Raw genomic sequence first — 19,025 nt, 5'->3', positions numbered from 1 at the left:
CTCCTTTTACACATGTTCAGGTTGAAAGGGAGGCATATCCTCTTTGAAATTAAAAGAGCCGCCGCCTTTAATGTCAGAGGAGCAACTTTTTTGCTATAAGACACATGACAAATGTGAAGACAGTCTGCAGATGCCTGTAACAGAACTGCTTGCTGTCGAGCTGTCAAGGGTGTTTGCAGTCCAACATTAATTTTAAAAACTTGCCATGATCATCATGATGATACAGAACGCTTGGGGAGTACTAACATTTTCCTCATAATTCTGCAGCCTTCTTTCAGCTAGGCTAATCTAGCCATGTGCATGCATGCCCGCATGCATGCATGCATGCATACATCCATAAGCTCCCGGACTCTCCACAGCGTGCTGATCCATGCAGAAAGCGGCATTAAAATCGCAGGTCCGGAAAACCTTCTACGGGAAATCTAGATGCTGTTCTGCAGACATGGCACCCTCAACACAACACGACCGCATGCTGCCCGTCTCAAAGCAGCAGATGCTCGGGATGCTGATGCCTCCTGCAAAGCTGCATGGCATCAAACAATCTCCCCTGCGTGGAATCTAGATGTCATCTACACGTCCAAGGTGTCTTTTCTGTGTCAGCGCAAGCACAGACAAGTCCTCAGCTGGTGCTCAGACCGGCCAACTGATTCGTCACAAGCTGTGACTCACAGCAGGACTTCAAATTCACAAACTGTGGCAGGGAGCAAAGCATTGCTTTTGCATCATATGGCCTTCTGCATGTTTGGCAACTTGCAGTGGTCATAGTGACACATGATACTGACTTGGTCTCCTAGGCCATCATGTCCAGCATACTGTCGCACTGGTAGCCATCTTGTTCAAGGCCAAACTAGCTCCGATAAAGCTTCATAGGATTCTCAAAGGCTGATGAATGAGTCCAACTTTTACATATACTCAGCAGGTACTTCTTAGTGAGTCTCCCGTTGGCGCCTGTCACTTTGGCACGGCAAATGGGTCAAAGGATTGAGCCCAAAGCAGGGTTGGTTTAAGGAAATCATCCAGCTGCCTCTCATATAGCGCAAACACCTGCATTGCAACAGGCGTACTGAGCTGACCAATCCATAGTAAACCTTGTAGTGAGATGATAATCCTCAAAAGCATGCAGCATCCTCGGGGGCATGGGTGAAGCATTGTTCTGGACGTCCACACCTTTGCAACCTTGTCATTGCCACCCGCTGCCATATTCCCAACCCTTTCCTCGATTCGCCAGATCCAAGACAACCCAACCAGCCGTGGGCATGGTGTAATATTGTATACAATCCCCAGCCAGCCGGGGCCCTCTGTTGTAATACTGCATTGTATTGCAATGATGTTTGTCTATATATTGTTTGCCTAAGTTTGCTGGGGCGTAGGTCGCACCCGGTCTTGCTGTGCTTGCACCTCATCAATGTTTTGTCGTTGGACCCTGCCGCAGGCTCTGTTGAAGGTGAACGACCTCTGGAAGAAGGGGTTGCCAGGCTCGTCCGCGTCACTCACAGGGAGGTTAACACACTTCACGAAATGCTTCGTCTCCGAACCCTCGTTCACAAAGGAGTCCTTCACGGTCACAGAGACCTGCACACACATTTCTTGAATTTTCTGAATGCACATTATTTTGCATAGCCCTCCCGCCGATCTGCTGAGCGCAGGTCTCTCATGACGTAATGCCATTGCACATGCAGAGCGCGCTTGAAGCAACAAGCTTATGTGGGTTTCCCCCCCCCCCCCCCCCCCCCAGTAGACCCTTTAAGCTCAAAGCCAAACCCCAAAGCAGCCGGTGGAGCCTGTGCATGTCTGGGGAATGGAGGACACCAAGTGCGCTTGTCTGAGACAGCAGGAAGCCTATCGCATGCATGCACTGGGATGTTTCAACATGGCCCCGAACAATTATCAGCGGCTGTGCAGCCAAGAGGTGAAACAAATCTGCAGCCACGGGTAGTAACATTCATGAAAGGCGTGGTGCACCCGGGCCTTCACTCACATCAAAGTCTCGGTAGTAGTAGTTGAAGTTTGCAAAGGGCTCCCTGCAAACACCGCAGTTGGCAGCCACAATGGTGACGGCTGCGCGCCGCTGGTTGATTGCGGCCTGCCGCGCAGCCGCAACGGCCGCCACATAACTCTTCGTTGCAGTCTGCACAAGCAGTCAATCTTTCTAAGCACGGCTGACAATGCGTTGGTAGAGCAGCAGGATTACTGCGCGGCAGAGAGCAAGAGCCCTGCTGTGGCCTAGGTTCCTTTTCAGCCAATATAGTGTCTTCAAGTACATAATGCAGGGCAGGGACTCACGCTGAGGGACTGGACATTGTTGGCGGCAATGTTTTCTGGGGGCGGTCTGCAGTAGGTGGACTCAAAATTGAGCGCCAGTTTTGAAAGCAGCGCCAGGCGTAGGCCCCCCAGTCCACCAGGTAGTTGAGGTACGCCGCAGCATCCCTACTGAAATCCGGCGTCTTGTTGCGAACCTGAGGCAGATACCTACGGAGCATGCACCATATGTGAGGTGCACTTCAAGTCACCAATGGAGCGGCCCTCACACGCCTCGAGATCCGGGGGCATCAAAGATCCCACCAGAATGCACCAAGATGGATGCTAAGAATGACTACATGGACACTTACAGACATGTGTTGGGACAAGCAAAGCCGAAGACATGAAAGTATGGGCAAAACCAAACCATGTGATGCCCCGCTATCTTCCCCTGCACGCTGGCCTCACAATGGCGGCGATGCATCCGATAGCCGCCAAACATGCCAGTTGTGCGCTAGCAGACTTGCGCACAAAGATATTTCATGCGTGCATCTGCTGCAGGTTGGGGCCATTGGGGCCAACTCCATAACCGCATGGTTAACTATATTCACAGCTGCCCCCGGCGCCAGCAAAATTTCCGGTCGAGCTACAACACTTGGATGCAGAAACACTTTGGTCATGGGGAGCCCTACATGCAAGCACTAGATCTCTAACCCCCTGGAATATGTAATTCTCTGGCCAGATGACAGGTGGGATTACATATCACAATATGCGCAGCAGGTATGTGCAAAAGGCAAGCCTGTCTCGGGCAAAAAGGCACCACAGTCATTTGATACAGAAAGAGAGTACGAAGGCAGAAATGCCATCAAGTGCACCCGAGCATATATTTTATTCGCACCCACCCTCGGCGCCGGCAAGGGTGCCGTCAAGCGCGGTTACTTGGATGTCATACTAGATCATTGGGCATTGCAAAGAGGAGCCCTACGTGACGAATATCTGGAATCTTCAACAAGCCCTACATAACCAAACCCTGGCTCATTTCTGAAACCCCTGGATTATTTCGTTCGCACCTGCCCTCGGCGCCGACAAGGGTGCCGTCAAGCGCGGTCACTCGGACGCCGTACTGCTCTCGGCGAGTCTCCGGGGCTGTGCCAGGGGGGCTGCAGGAGGTGAGCCCGTCGTAGACCTTCACCGCCTGCCAGCGCGCTCGGATGTCCGCCAGCTGTCTCTCCAGGTTCCTCTGGTCCTGTGGGTTTTTTGATTTGTAAAGTTTAGGGTCTAGGGATATAAATTCCAAAAAACGTCATTTAGGCTTACTTCAGGGGGCATTGCCCAGTTGGTTGCGCCCAGTTTAAAGAGCCTTTTCCTTAGTGGCAAATCCTTTCTATTTGGAGGGGGGATCTTGATGTTTCACCAGCAGCAATTGATGCTGTCCATTACTCTTTGAAATCTAAGTGGGGCTTGAAATTGCACCTCAACGCGGAGCAGGCTCTTCACAAGGTCCTTGGCCCGTGACTTGAGTGCTTCCCAGGTGCATGTAAGGTCGCAGGGCTCCTCTGGGGGCGGGTCTATCAGCGTCCCAAATAGATTCCTGCACGCAAACGAAAAGTCAGGATTTTGCCGTGCCCTCATTTCTGCCATAATCCTCACATTAGACCTCTCATCCCAGGTATGTGTTCACTATCAAGCCGGACAGCCCAAATAAAATAAGCAGACCAGCTATGATGTGTTATCACTTCTCAACACCACCCATGCATGCACCCAATCTGATGTGTTATCGATTCTCAGCACCACGCATGCATGCACCCACTCAACATGCATGGTGCAAGCACAACACTCTCGTGCAGGCATGCATTAAGAGTTACTTCAAAGGTACGCACCCAAGTACTTCGCCCACGATGGGCACGGGGATCTTGCTGAGTATGCCACTCACAGCGCCCTTAGCCACGCTCCTGATAAGCTCCTCGCCGAATCTCTGCGTGAATTTGGTCTCGATGAGCTTCTGCAGATTCTGAGTCACCTCCTTGTTGCTTCTTTCCAGCGTCTGGGCGGTCGACGGCGTTGCCTGCTGCAGCCGCCGCCCCGTTACGGATGGCGCCAGCGGCACTGCCAGGTCAGCTTCCACGTAGCCGTCGCCGTCCGGATCCTGCGTGGCAAATTAGTAATGATTATGTCTTGATCACTATTCTTCTGACTAATCTATGGCAGCAGAGTAGATGAGCTGTTGCCATACGGGTCCTGCCTGGCAGGCAAATACTTACAAATCCTCTTGTGGCTTGTTATAGCATTGCGTGCTGAGTATGTTGGAAGCAGAACCCAAAATTTGGACAAACAGAAAATCCCGGGATCAGGCCTTCTTGCCGGTAGCGTCAGGGCAGCGGCACAAACATTTCCCTAGGCAAAAGGAGGGCATGTATCTGTGATGGAGCAAGCTTGCAGCCGGCTTGTTCAAGAGGCAAGGGGTGCAAAAGAACAGGTGGGCGCGGCCAACCGAACAACCTTACAGTTGGCACAAGGGGGGGGGAAAGGTTATAGTGGCGACTTACTGGATATTGAGAATTTGGAGTGACAAAAAGAAACTTGCTCTGGCGAAGACAGGTAGCTGTGCAAATGGTTGATTGATGAGAAGCAAGCCGCAGGTACAAAAGCACCGCCTTGGAGTTCAAGGATGCACACTGGTGTTCTAGTCCGTCGCCTAACAATACCCCTGCGCATGCGCCTGGCATGTGCGCGCACCTGCTGTAGTGATGGCAGGTAGCTGCGCACAGTCTCCAGGTAGCTCTGCTCATCCTCTATTTGCAGCTCCAACACCCGCACGTCCAGCCTGTGTGTCTCTGAGTCAGCCGGTGACAGAGAACTCACATCAACGGCTTTCAAAGCCGCCAGTTTTGCCTGCATGCACACAAGGCCGCACTTCTGATTCTGCCTTACAGGTAAATTGGTAGGCATGATGGAGAGGTGCTAAACGAAGGGGCGGAGTGCAAAAAAAAAGCCTAGCACAGGAGCTTGAGGAGGACGGGTCACAAAGAGAATGGTGCACTCAAAGGCAGTCTGTCTTCAGTGGTTCTGCTGGACGCAGCTTCACTACAATGATTTGCTTCAAACACTGACAGGCAGGTCTGCCACTGCAAAGCTCTGGCAATATTCAGTCAGCAATCTGGCGCCTTGGTGCAATCTAGAAGCTTGACATGGGCCCAGAAAGTGCAGGCATGCAAGGGGCACCTGCATGCTGGTAATGGTCTCCAGTGCAGCTGTCTCCGCCGTCTTCTGAACAGACTGGATGGTCACATTTGCATCCGCGGCTGCACACACCACAAGATCACTCAGCTCCCAATGTTATGGGCCTTTTATCTTGTCATCACAGGCTTGTGACTGCACAAATTTTACACTCACACGTCACACTTCACAGCATGGACTTTTGTGTACCTCTGGACTCTGAAATCCAGCAGGGGGTAGTTGTCAATTACCCCTGACAATGAGAGGAGCGGGGGAATAATATCTATGAAAGCCGACTTTCATGACAGGAGCTCTTCATTTCAAAAGAGCTCTCTTATCTAGCAGACGAGCCCGGCTTGCAAATGGGGATACCGGCAGCGCTGCTAGCACTGAAGTGAGCAAGACATGGATCTTAGCAGTGCTAAGATCTCAAACCCTGAGTCGCGCACCCTCTGGCCCGGGGAATGAAGCGATGGCAGCATCGAGGGAGGAAGAATTGACCGGCAGCAGCGGCAGGTGAGCAAAAGAGCGTGCGATCTCCCGAATCTCAGCAGCAGAAATGTCTGCAGCGCAGGCAAACATGAGCTCAAATCTGAACCGTTAGCGTCTTAAATCTGAAACGTTAGCGGCTTTGTGACTTGCTGTTTGTTGGCCTAGCCATCCAATGAGTACATGCTGAGACAAGCATTGCTGTCTGCCAGCGTTCTTGACATTATGCATCTGGACACTGCCTTGCGCTGATCAGACCATATGATACCTTGCCGAACACCAAATGCAGTGGAACCTGCAGCAGGAAGTTTGTGTCTTCTTTGTGACATGCATGCTTAGCCACAGCCATGTGAGCCATGAGCAATCCTCCCATCAAGGTGTTCTGACAGACGGTCATCTCGACACGGCCTTACATGATCATGATAGGACAAAGATCTGCCTATGGCCGCTCTGCAGAATTGCTGTAGAGAGCTGAGACCTGCGCAACATGCTGCATGGAGGAAGCAAGTGCCTCTCACCTTGGTCACTGGGAGGTACTGGGGCGAAGCCGGGCTCCATGCTGATGGGCCCTGGTTGACTGTACGCCCCTGTGCGGCATCAGCAATCCTTAGAGTGGCCATGGCATCAAAACAACGCTGACTCTACCAGCTAAGGTCCAAATGTTGCAATCTCATGCGCACTGCTTGGGCGGCAACAGTGTCACGCAGATGGCACCTATTCGGCGCACGTGCAGGTGTTTGCTTGCGCAGCATGTGCAGACAAGGGAGCATTGTTTGCGGGGCCGAAAATGCCATTAGAGAATTGGCAGTATGCAATAGTAAAGCTTCTGTTGACAGCGTCGCAATCAGTCATAGTGCATTGCTTCACCCTGCATTGGCTGCTCCTGATTGTGCCTGCGTCGCATTTAATGGAGAAAATTCACTGGGAGGGCTCTGCTACTGACCTGCTGTGAAGGCAAAATCCAGGAGGAGCGTTGAGGGCGCATTGATGAGGCCTGCCGAGGATAAGAGCGTGTCTGCAAGGATGCCATTTTGAGTAACGAATTCAAATGCCGAGACCACGTCCCCGACATGTTCCTCTAGCAATGGGGCAAACACCACGAATGCTGTTGTGGACGCTGTGCTCTGTAAGGCATAACAAAGACTTGCTCACTGACATTCCCACCTTCTGCCACGCTGCCTTGTGGCCTTGAATCATACTAAATCCACTTTAAGCTCTAAAAAATAATATCACTGGGTTGAATTTGATCAAAACAAACAGACCAACAGAACGAAGTGCTGAGAGACAAGCTTGATTGCTTTGCAACCATTGTGCCACTAGTAGAAAAAGCTTGCAAGCCAGAGGTCACCGTATTTCCTTCGATGTAGTCGGAAATCGGCGAGCTCTTCATGTCTGCCAGCTAGATAGCTGACACTTCGCTCACGACTGTCTCACTGTAAAGGATGTCTTCGATGGCGTCAAGCAGACTTGACTGCTGCTCAGCAGACAGAGGGTAGTTGGGACCGTTGAGCCGCAGAGTAAGCGTCAAATATCCATTCGAGGAATTTTCTTCTGGAGTCCCTGTATTGCACGTGTGAGACGTGCTGGGACATGCTTGTTACATGACACCACAACGCACAGCAGCAACCACAGCAAGCCAGCAGCTGGTGCAGATGCACCCCGTACCTTTGAAATGGGCACTAGTGCTGTTTATGAAATCCTTTATCTCAATGATGGGGTCTTTGAGTGAAGCTCCTTGTGCTGAGCTGTGAAGACTTGTTGCCAGGGTCAGTGTTAGCAGACCCATAGCAAGAATATGTCCCCGAACCGTCAAAATAGCATTCATGCTATAATATATACTTTTTGTTCAAGTAATGGACTATGTTCTATCGTGGTCACGACATCGTGAAGGAGCTGCATTGCATCACGTCAGAAGCGACCTACGGCTCCCCGGTAAAAATAGGGCAAGCGAATGAAACAGGACGCTCAAAGAGTTCAAATCGGGGCCCTTAGCAGCACAGTGCGACAATTTGGCGACATGCGCAGGTTCCGAACGTCCCCTGGAACTGTCGGCAGTACATTTGAACGTCTTGGATCTCTGTTGTACTTGCCTAATCAGCAACATACGTAAACTTCACGTCATAAACATCTACCTGTGCAGATGCACCCTTCTACCCTTCCCTACAACGTAAACAAAGGTAATGATCTGCCAGGCCGCCATGGAGACAGCAGCACATTATGAAAAGTAGCATTGCCAAATGCTAGACATTCTCAATTCTGACAAACGCCTCTCATGCCTGACGGGCGCCGGCGCTTTACTTCCCATCGATTGCAGTTTTGTCAATTTGACAGCGCTGCAGCTTACTGCCTTCTTTGCTCTTGCTAGCTGGGGGGTCACCGGCAGGGGTCCACAATGTTATACCTCGGGCAGGCCATCACCAGTGCTTTCGCCACTGCAACACACAGCACACACTGTTTGCAAATGTCAACTTCACATGTATGCAACATCCGGACAATTGCGGCGCGCTGCACTGCCATTGCTAATGTGTGCGCCCCGACAGCGTGTTCTTAGCTGTGCATAGAAGCTGCATGCGGACAGCAATCTTTTGTGTCTTTGCATGAGAGGCGATGACAGCGTTTTGTGTATTTATAAGCTGTTGATATGAACAACAACTCGGCAGCGCTAGCAGGAGGAGCGCGTGCTGTCACCAGTCATGCAGGGTAAAATGTACGCATCCAGCCAGCGGAATATTATGCCTGTGCGCAGCCATATGCTGCAGACAGCATGTCTAGAGTATTTTTGAACTCCACCTTGACAGCAATATATGAGCAGCGCACCTAACGGGAACGCCTCCGGGCGCATGCCGAGCGCAGGCGCAGCCGAGGCGACGCGCACATCACAGCCGCATGTCTGCACAGCAATGAAGTGCTTGTCAGCTGATGCGCCACAGCCTTATCATAAAATGATATAGAGTAAATCTTACACAGGGGCCCTGCTGTAACCATGTCCAACAATGCATCCGCTGCCATGGCTGCATTGCTGACCTGGGGCTGAGGGCCCTCATTTTGGGCAATTCTAGAGAGCTAACACGAGCCCTGGCCGGTGCACTGGGCTGTCACATCAGCCAGCACTTGCTTGCATGTACTTCAATGCGCTTGTAAAAAAAGCGGCGCTGTCATGGGTGACTCACCTCGCTGACAAATTCGCGAGCATCCTCGCAGCACGCGTCGCTCGGCGTGGCTCCCAGCGCGACTGCCTGCCGGAACTCGGCATCGCCGTAAGCGGCCAGGCGCCCATAATCGGCCCGGAACGGGGCCAAAAAGTCAAAACATGCGCCGGTTACTAACCCCGCAGCCTGCTGTGTGCAGCCATTGCCTGCATGCGCAAATCAAAAATTGTATCACGCGACTTTCATGAGAGTTGTTGATTTATGCCCAATGCTTGGTAGCCATTTTGACCGTCAGAAAGCTTGAGAAGTGCATTGCAGGTCTGATTGACAGGAGCTGGTAAGCAGCGCCTTTGCAACAGCCAGGTGCCATGTCTGCACGTGCTGCCAGTGTCATGGAATATCTTACCTTCAGCAGGCGCTAAGGCGCTGAAGGAGGTGATTGCGGGGGCCGGCGCCCAAGCAGGCGCTTGTGCCAGCCCTGCAATTCAGAACAGCTTCAGGAACGCAGCATGCTTCCCGTCATCCACTTTCTTTCCATCAAGCATTTATAAATGATCTAGAATGCCTTAGGTGAAAAAATGATTAAGCAAGTAGTGATGAAATGAGACAATCGAGAGTGGAAATGTGCTGCCTGTTAGTCTTGCAGCAGCAACAAGCACAAAGAGAACGACCCACAGGAAAAGCCAGGCCAGCTTTTTGTCCAATACCTGGGCCACCGGTGGGAGCTGCAGTCTTCACTAGGTTGTCAAAGGATGTGTTTGGCTGGGTTTGCTGCTGCTGCTGTTGTCTCAGCAGCTGCTGCTGCTGCTGCTGCTGCGCTGCTGCAAAGCTTTGCTGCGGCCCCGGCTGGTTCAATTGTGGCAGGTACGCCTGCTGTTGCGCATTGTACGAGCCCAAGGCAGGCAGCGGCAGCAGTGGTGGCTGCTGTGGGCCCCCTGCGAGCCCAATTTTAACCCCCTTTGTCTCCAATCTTTCCTATCGGCAGATCCCCTGTTGCACACCTCTAAGGACCTTCTTGCTAGCTGTCATCGCCATGCGCACAACATGGCGGCCCACAGCACAGCGTATCACTACTTATGGGTACTGATAATTCAGCATCTCACTTTCATATGCAACACCGGCTACTCAACCAGCAGTGCTCCACAGGGATGCCCACCTTGGGTGAGGTGTCTTCTGCTGTCTGCGCACAGCCCTGGCGCTGCAAATTGGAAGAGTACCAGGAGGCTGAACGCCGTCCTTCGCATCTCAATCTGCATTGACGCTGCCTGGGCCTGGGCCAGGGCGTTGCCCAGATGTGCGCCTGGATGTCTGAAAGATCCTAGCTTAAATATCAGCTTTTCCTGCGCGCCTCTTCACGGTACCCTTGAAAGTGACAAAGGCAGGTGAGAACAATTGTACCTCAGTGCACTCTCAGGCTTATATTACTGTCTACCAACATTTCTTCCACAACAAGATGGCCATATTGCAAGTCTGCAACCTGGGGTTGAAACTCTGTACCTTCCTCTCGTACCCAATTTACTATGTTAAATTCTTTCTGTCTATCTTGCAAGTAAGATAGTCACCTGTACTCTGTGGCTTGTTTGGTAGTCCGTAAGATTCTTCAATCCCCTTGGCACGTTACGTGCTGTGCGACGTGAGAGCTCCAAAGATAAGCGTCAGCTTCTTGAGATATCACTCTGCCCTTCGTGTGTCCACCGTTAAATGGGATTTACACATAAAGTGCAGACCACGCAGCTTTGAAGTTTGTATTGGTTGTTGCCCGATCAGGCTACGATTAGCCGTCAAGGAACGCGACAGCAGACCGGCACCTGCACTCAGCTGCCCACTTCTTCCATGCAAATGCCCAAGAGATGCATTTCTAATACATTAAATCCTGCTGTGGTGGATCTGGATCTGGATCGGAGAGACTTCAGTTCTGCACAGAAGCATCGTGCCGTTCAGACAACGCTTGTGCTTGAGCATTGGTCTCACCCAATCCTTTCTGCACAAGAAACACAAAGCTTTATTGGGATCCTCCTAACATCAAAGCGTCACACCCTTTTTAGTATTCTTCGTCGGTAGACGTTGTGACACAGGATGGCTAGTGCTGCGAAGGCAGCTGTAGAGGCTGTCCAAGACGGCGTGAAGAAGCTTGCGGTGAAGGAAGGCTCGGTATGTCCAAAGATGGTCAACTATGATCCCCAAAATTATAATTTAACGTTTTACAATCATTAAATGTGTTTGCAAATGGCTAATGGTACCATGTGTACAACTGATCTGCTTAGATGGATGTTCCACCAGAACTGCAGTAGTCCCACCTTCCCTAATACTAATTAGAGTGTGAAAGTTCCCACGATTGCCTTTAATATATTGTTCTTCTATCTACAGGAAAGCAAGAAGAAAGATGCCAAGGCACCCCCAAGTGCCAAGGAGCTCTTCCGCGCTGCCATGGTGCGCAGTCACCCGCTGCTGCTTGTTCGTTGACAACCCATCTCAGCAACAACCTACCTCTATACGCGTGTTTGCTCGCTTCCTCCAGGTCACAACTTACCCTGCATCAACGAGCGGCGGTTTTTGGCCATGTCAGCATCTGAACGATCTGAGTTGTGGGGGCAGACAAATGTGCTGGAGAGACGGTTGTTCTTCATCCCCTCGTTCAAGATCTACGGCAGCGTGGCGGGCTTCTATGATTTCGGTCCCCCCGGATGCGCAATCAAGCAGAACGTCACACAGCTCTGGAGGCAACACTTCATCCTGGAGGAGTCCATGCTCGAGGTAATCAGGCAGCCCGTGCATGCACACCCAGTGAAAGTACTGTGAGGTGCACTGGATTCTGTCAGGCAGACATGCAAGCAACAGCATTTGACTCGATGTGCGGTGGCGCGGCAGATGGGGTGCCCTGATACATCAGCAAGCATGCAAGCACTGCAATGCCACGTTCAGGGTGTTGTGGGGTGGCATTACAAGGATAGCAGAGGGTCGGGATCTTCCTCCATGCCCATGGCTCATGGGGTCTTGCTTGGATCCAGTGAGTAGGAATGATAATGATGACGCTGGGTTAGCACATAGGTGGGGACCTACAAGGTGATTAAAAATATGTCATGGCATGGCAGGTGGAGTGCCCTGCGGTCACGCCCGAGGCGGTGCTGAAGGCGAGCGGCCACGTGGACCGCTTCACGGATTTTATGGTGACAGACGCAAAGACTGGCGACTGCCACAGGGCAGACCATCTGCTGAAGGCAGCGCTTGAAGCGCTGCTCGAAGACCCCAAGGCCGGCCTCATGCCAGAGAAGAAGTCGGTGCGTCCTTTGCCTCAGTCTTAGCATCCCTGTCTCAACGTCATGCCACAAGTACAGGGCTCCTCTGGATCCCCCATGTCCAAGATGATGTCGGTGCGTTGTGGGAATCAGAGATGATGGGCAACTTGTGGAAGCTTAAAACACAAAGAGCTGCAGTGCCAGGAACATGCACGGCACAAGCATGCGCTGTACCCAAAATGCTGAGAAACTTTCTTGTGGACCTCCCGTGGGGGGAGCCCATTGCTGTGTCTCATTTGGAATTTCTTGGAAGTGGTAGCATGCTGAATTCTTTTTATAATTGAGTGCCCACACAGAGTGGATACTGTACATGCTGTCAATGGGTTTCTTGTAGAAAGCTTGCATGGCAAGAGTTTCTAACAAGCAGACTTGGCCACCACTTCATAGGAATACAATGCAGCCTGCCTGAATTGCAGCCTGTAATGTAAGTGCACAGATGCTCCATAGTGCGCAGTAGAGGGACATCGTTGCAGTCCTCAGGGGGTTGAGCATACGGAAATATTCTTAGAAACGGACGAGACTTCAAGGCAGAGGGGTTTCGGTAATTTCCTTTAGTTTTTTGGTTTCTACCTGTCTTTTTTTGTGTTTCTAATTGTCTTAAACCATTCTGCATGCATGCAGGAGGCGGAGGATGTGCTGGCGCGCATAGACGAGCTGGACGGCCCCGGCCTGGGTGCAGCGCTGACAAAGTATGGCGTGAAGGCGCCCGAGACAAAGAATGACATCTCAGCGCCGTTTCCGTTCAACTTGATGTTCAAAACTTCCATAGGCCCCAAGGGCGACACCGTCGGCTACTTGCGGCCTGAGACCGCGCAGGGCATCTTTGTCAACTTCAAGTGCGCACCTTTTCTCTCACATTGCATTATCTTGCTGACAGCTCTAATTCTTTTGGCGGCCTGACATCCGGCAGGGCATTCTGTTTTCCTTCCTAGCATTCTTTGTTGCTGGTAGAACGTCTTTGTTTAGGGCGCACATTTACCACGCATGCCATCTTCAGCTGCATCTGTCATTTTGCCGTTTGCTCGAGTCGCTCAGGCGAAGGCTTTGCTTCAGTATTATGGCAAGCTGTGCGGAGAGCAAAGCCGCTTGTCATGATGAAAGCAAGGCATAGGGTCTTACCTTATTTGGGCAACACCGGCACAAGCAGTATCGATGACACAGGTCATTCAGGAATTAGCTGACTTGCTTGAGTTATGCTCCTGCAGGGACCTTCTGTACTACAACGGCGGCAAGCTGCCATTCGCAGCTGCGCAGATCGGCCAGTCGTACCGGAACGAGATTTCGCCGCGCGCCGGCCTCCTGCGCGTGCGCGAATTCACCCAGGCGGAGATCGAGCACTTTGTCAATCCCGATGACAAGGTGCGCCTTCTCAAGCAGTCACTCACTTGTGCCATTGCAGCATCAATGCAGCATCAGCACACAGCCTAGCACTGCTGGACACAATGTCATAAGCATAGAAAATGTCTTCCTCGGCCTCTATTGTGCCAGCATGAGATACTAGGCAATCTCTGAAGGGGGCCTTGATTGCTTGCCCCTACAAAAACTGGTGACAAGTCCTGTCAGGGAAGGGCTATATTGTGTTACTTCTGCTTCTCAGCACAGGCGATGTGTGCAGCGAGCCAAGCTGTGCAGACCAGCTTCTGCAAGACAAGCTCTTTTCTGCCGAGGAGGGACGCAGCACAGCACATGTGGCTCTTACCGCGCTTGTATCACCGAATAAAAGACGTGCCTGGTGTGCAGGACCACCCCAAATTCGCGAGCGTGCAGGACGTCACTCCGCTACTGTTCAGCTGTGCTCTGCAGACCAACGAGGCCAAGCGGCCAGAGGTGCGTCAACCTCCAGACCCAGTGCTGCACAACACCAGAAAAGAGTATTTCATAGTCTGTTAGTCGCACACTAGTCATCCATCTGTGGAGAGGCGCTTGAGGCATGACCACCAGGTTGTTCCAGGGGTTTGGTTGGCCGTGTACATATGTTGCTTCAGAATATTGTGACACAGGGTTGCTTCAGGATCAGGCAGGAGGCGTGGATGATTAGATGATGTAAATCTAGGGTTTACCTTTTTTATTTTTAATCCCTTTTCAAACCCTAAACCCTACACTCTAAGCCCTGAACCCATGTCTAAATGTGCCACACCTGTTACTGCAGGCAATGAGCCTGGGCGATGCAGTAGCGCAGAAGATTATCGCCAACCAGACACTGGCTTACTTCATAGGCCGCACCTACCTCTTCCTGGTGGGTCATTTGTAGTCCCGAAATGCTTCATGAGCCCTGTAATCTGCTGCAAGTGCCTCTCCCCAGCCAGCACCAAGGGAAGGAGTGCAGGCAGATCTTGATGTATGCAGATAGTGTTCTATAGCCGACAAGCTTGACTGGATTCGAGCGCATATTTGATGCTGCCTCCGAGACTGTTAGTAGTGTGTCATGAGAGAATACTTGAGGATCCTCTGCGTCTGAGCTATGGGGGGTGTGCACCATGCTGCCCTGACACCCTGTAGCCTGCAGGGGCCCTCACACGTATAGGCAAGCTGGCATGCAATTCAGAATCCGGCAAATCATGGGGGCAGCAATACTTATACTTGGGACCAGTGAGCTGCTGCAGGCATGTGCACACAGCTGTGCAGCAAGTCACCAGGCTTCATGTTGAGTCCTGCAGTTGGAATGCTTATGCTCTTCATCCTCACACTGCAAGTACTGTGGACGTACTAAGGCGGCCCGGCACATGCGCGCAGGTGGGCATAGGCATCGCCTCCGAGCGGCTGCGCTTCCGGCAGCACTTACCCAATGAGATGGCGCACTACGCAGAAGACTGCTGGGACGCTGAGGTGGAGTGCTCCTATGGCTGGGTTGAGTGCGTAGGCCTTGCAGACCGGTCAGCCTACGACCTGCGGGTGCGTGGCACATTCCCCTCTGCAACCCTTGTGAATCCTGAGCAATCACCCCGAACCCTACACCATCTGAAATACCATCACTTCAGACCCGTCAGCCTACGACCTGCGAGTGCATGGTACATTCCCCTCTGCATCTGTACATTCAAGGGAGTTTTAGGGATTGGGCTTTCGATTTTATCGTTTAATTTGCCCTCCGTCAATGACAAGGATCCTTACCAAATGCCTCGGCAGGTGTTGGTCAGTTCTGCATCAGCTGTGAGAGACAATTTTACTCTTGAAGAACGAACATTACGAGCAATATTTTAAATGTGAAATTGCAGGCGCACAGCGCAGCCAGCAAGACTCCGCTGGAAGCGTACGAGAAGTTTGCAGAGCCGCGATACGAACAGGTGGGCTTTTCACAGGTTGCTGACTTGCAGGTAGCAGGATCTTATAATTCTCATTTGTTTGAAACTTCTGACTGTGGCCACCATTCCTGGGCTTGGCATGCTTGCAGTACTGTGCTGTGCTGCTGCGCACCCTGACCTAATCTATTCCACAGCCGATGCAGCTCCAAGAAGTGTCTTGGCAACGCTTTGTATTTAATGGTATGGTATTTCCTATTGCTGATGTGGCTGCCATGCTGGCAGGTGCTGGTGGCCAAGCCCAACAAGGCGGCCATCGGCAAGCAGTTCAAGAAGGAGGGCAAGCCGCTGCAAGAATCCCTGGATGCTCTCACTCAGGAGGACGCTGCATGCATAAAGAAGAGGTACGACGTTGTGCCTGTGAAGTCAGAGATGCTCTGCACAAGCTTCGTGCTATCTTCAGAGTTTGCCAAGTTGCTCGCAGCGCCGCTGCAGGATTTCCTTGGAGGAACTGCTGCTGTGGTAGCGAGTGTGTCTGCAGATCAGATACTGTCAGGGGAAGCCTGCGATCAAATCTGCACTTGGAAAGGCTGCAAGAGAGTTTGGAACGTGAGAATTTGTAACATGGAGTGTATCTGCGGTGGTGTAAGTCTTGTGGGGGGAATCACAGCAATTCAGTGTGCATATAGATGGCTGTAGGAACCTTTTAAACCTCCAGTGTTTTGACAGCAAGTGTATCTGCGCTGCAATGTCCAACGAAGGCGAAGCTAGTAGCCCAGGCTGCAGATGGAAAGCTGCAGAGAGGACTCTGGTATGTCCAATGGGTGACAACAAGTGTATCTGCGCTGCAGTTTCGATGAGGGGAAGCCGGCGACGGTGTCGGCTGGCGGCCGGGACTTTGAGGTGACCCCTGCGCTGCTGGACATCAAGCAGGAGGAGCAGAAGCTGAGCGGCAGGTGCGCGCATCTCTTCCCTTTTACATTTTGAGGGTTTTGTGATTTTCTGGGCTACTCCCTGCTGCAGGACGCAGTAGCCACTCGCATGCTTTGTCTTGGAATGCAAGGATGCCGGGCTTTGTGTGCTGCAACTTCTGCCTGCTGCTGTATTTGAGAATCGCATGGCCACTCCTCAGATTGTGTTTGCCCTCTCACAAGGCCCTTGAAAGCCACTGATGCAGGTATGCTGCGCAAGCCCGGTTCTTGAGTCGCACTTATCTACCCTTGGCATTGCAACGATGTCTGCAGAGCAGAGTATGACACTCGAAAAATTATAAAGGCGCGGCTCTCTTTGTGTGCAGGAAATTCACCCCGTCCGTCATCGAGCCCTCGTTTGGCATCGGCAGGATCATCTACTGCATGTTTGAGCACGCCTACTATGCGCGCGAGAGCAACGAGGACAAGAGCGTCTTCAGGTGCGCGACGCACAGTACCATCTGACATCAGCATGCCTCTCGGCCTCACCTTGTGCTCTGTGCCGTCAAACACCCCTTTTGCATCCATCCTGGACCCTGACAGGCTGGATCCTAAAGAACCACAAGCTGAAGTGCTGCCAGTTGCTCTGTGGGGAGCCCACACTTTCTTGTCAGAATGCAGACAAGTCAATCAGCGCGGACAGAAATGATGATCAGCCGTCGCCTGTGGACAGAAGAGCAAACGTTTTTCTCTTTGGAAAAGCCACATTGTGTCTGTCATGTAGATTATGTAGCCAATGTGTTGGTGCTTACTAATCAATGCTAAAGCAATTTGTCATGTTGCGCAGGTTCAAGGCGGCTGTGGCACCCCTGAAGGCGGCGGTGTTCCCTCTGGTGCAGCAACCGGAGCTCAACGCGACCGCGCGCTCCATCTCGGCCGCACTAACGCGCGCAGGCCTCGCCAACACCGTCGACACCACAGGTGACATCCATTTCCTGGATCTTTCCCCCTGGCTCAAATCTTAGCACCATGCAGGGCCGAGTACTGCATGTGCACATGTGGCAGCTGCTGCTGATGCTTTCTGTGTCATGGCATCCCGTTATTGCTCGTCCTAAAAAGGCCCTTGCTAGGTCATGGACAGCATGCATGGGTTGCGCACTTGGAGTCCCCGCTTCCTTGCATTCAGGTGGAAGGGGGCAAGTCCCATTACTTGCAAACATGTTTGAGTCTGTGCGGAGTTGCCGACGCTTGAGGGAAGGTCTGCACACTCGTGCGATGCTGCTGCTTTCTCTGCGCAGGCACGACGATCGGCAAGAGGTACGCGCGCACAGACGAGCTCGGCGTGCCGTATGACATAACGGTTGACCGGACCACCATCGATGGCGATGGCAGCGTGACACTGCGCGAGCGCGACACTACCGCTCAGGTACATACGAGCCTTTCAGGCCAAGCATGGCAAGCAGCTAAGTGTCTAACACAAATCTCTTTAGAAGAGGGGAAGCAGCCAGATCACCATCACAGCAATGCTCCCGGGAGTCGTATTTGCACGGATCTTGTGACACATGAATGTGCATGTATCCTCGCGCAGTGCAGCTGGCTCCAGTCTTTCTTGTCTGGGGTCTCGCACTGATGCCTTAGCAAATCTGCTGATTGTAGGTCCGGACAACCGTGCGTACATCTTCAAGGGAGTGAAAGCCGTGTCTTGTGACTGCAGGTGAGGGTACACCAGGATGCAGTGGCAGAGCTGGTGCAGCAGCTGGTCACTGGCGCAGTGACATGGCAGATGGTGCTGGACACGCACCCAGCCCAGCAGCCAGCTGCAGAAGACAACACCTGATCTTCACGGCATTGCAGATATCACGAAAAGAAGGGATGCGAGCTCTACACTTGAATTATTAAAGGAATGAGCAGAGAAGCTGCGCAGGCGCTGCCACATGTAGGGCAGAAGCCGAATGCAGGTAGGACCAAGCTAATTGGTGTGTCCCTCCATTGAACGCTCCAGTGGGGTCCCAGGGATTGACCGAGCTTGTGTTCTGTTTTTGCAAACATTTGTACTCCCTGATTGGCATGTCAAGTTGTGTAGCGCTGAGATGCTTGGTTTTGAGACAGTTTGTAATCTCGATTATTTTAAATGCCACATCTCACAGCATCTCTGAGAAGGACAGTCCTTCCCCCTACGCTCATCAGGCCCCTAGGGGTACCCCGGTCGAAGAATTGTAGCAGTGCAGCTACATACTGCCTTAAACTGTCTGCAAAAGCTCACCAAAACATTCTGACAAAACATGAGTCCATCGTGCACGGGCGCTTCCACCAATAAGACAATGCACTGGACTTTACTAGCCTATGACTTATACATGCATGCATTCCCTGCAAAACGTGTAATACATATTCGATCCTGTTATATCACCTATTCGCTTCAAATAGAGCTGACATTTGACCATGCATGTGCGCATGGCAGCTGCATGGTACATGAATAAAAAGATGGAAAAG

General features: G+C 52.0%; 2 protein-coding genes across 2 annotated transcripts; one reads left to right on the top strand and one right to left on the bottom strand.

The window, feature by feature from the left end:
* Positions 1-951: 951 nt before the first annotated feature.
* Positions 952-10,336, bottom strand: COCSUDRAFT_44263 (hypothetical protein; the record flags this gene model as incomplete). Its single annotated transcript, XM_005644324.1, has 19 exons — positions 952-1,044; positions 1,378-1,572; positions 1,979-2,128; positions 2,400-2,469; positions 3,309-3,484; positions 3,712-3,829; positions 4,119-4,384; positions 4,975-5,130; positions 5,461-5,540; positions 5,904-6,017; positions 6,462-6,530; positions 6,887-7,067; positions 8,030-8,033; positions 8,321-8,375; positions 8,761-8,833; positions 9,114-9,298; positions 9,499-9,570; positions 9,800-10,027; positions 10,249-10,336. The coding sequence occupies 19 exons, from the start codon at positions 10,334-10,336 to the stop codon at positions 952-954; spliced, it is 2,373 nt and encodes a 790-aa protein (XP_005644381.1).
* An 832-nt stretch (positions 10,337-11,168) lies between these two features.
* COCSUDRAFT_54477 (glycyl-tRNA synthetase) lies at positions 11,169-18,387 on the top strand (the record flags this gene model as incomplete). The annotated part of the gene is made up of 15 exons (XM_005644323.1): positions 11,169-11,243; positions 11,688-11,846; positions 12,185-12,370; positions 13,010-13,224; positions 13,594-13,747; positions 14,129-14,215; positions 14,538-14,624; positions 15,122-15,280; positions 15,601-15,669; positions 15,910-16,028; positions 16,476-16,580; positions 16,922-17,035; positions 17,383-17,516; positions 17,834-17,961; positions 18,250-18,387. 15 exons carry the CDS (start codon positions 11,169-11,171, stop codon positions 18,370-18,372), a joined length of 1,914 nt encoding a protein of 637 aa, XP_005644380.1. The 3' UTR covers positions 18,373-18,387.
* Between the last annotated feature and the right edge of the window lie 638 nt (positions 18,388-19,025).

Source organism: Coccomyxa subellipsoidea (genome assembly GCF_000258705.1).
Source record: "Coccomyxa subellipsoidea C-169, whole genome shotgun sequence".
Lineage (NCBI taxonomy): Eukaryota > Viridiplantae > Chlorophyta > Trebouxiophyceae > Coccomyxaceae > Coccomyxa > Coccomyxa subellipsoidea.
The sequence above is the reverse complement of the archived record's forward strand: the minus strand, read 5'-3'. Positions and strand labels throughout refer to the sequence as shown.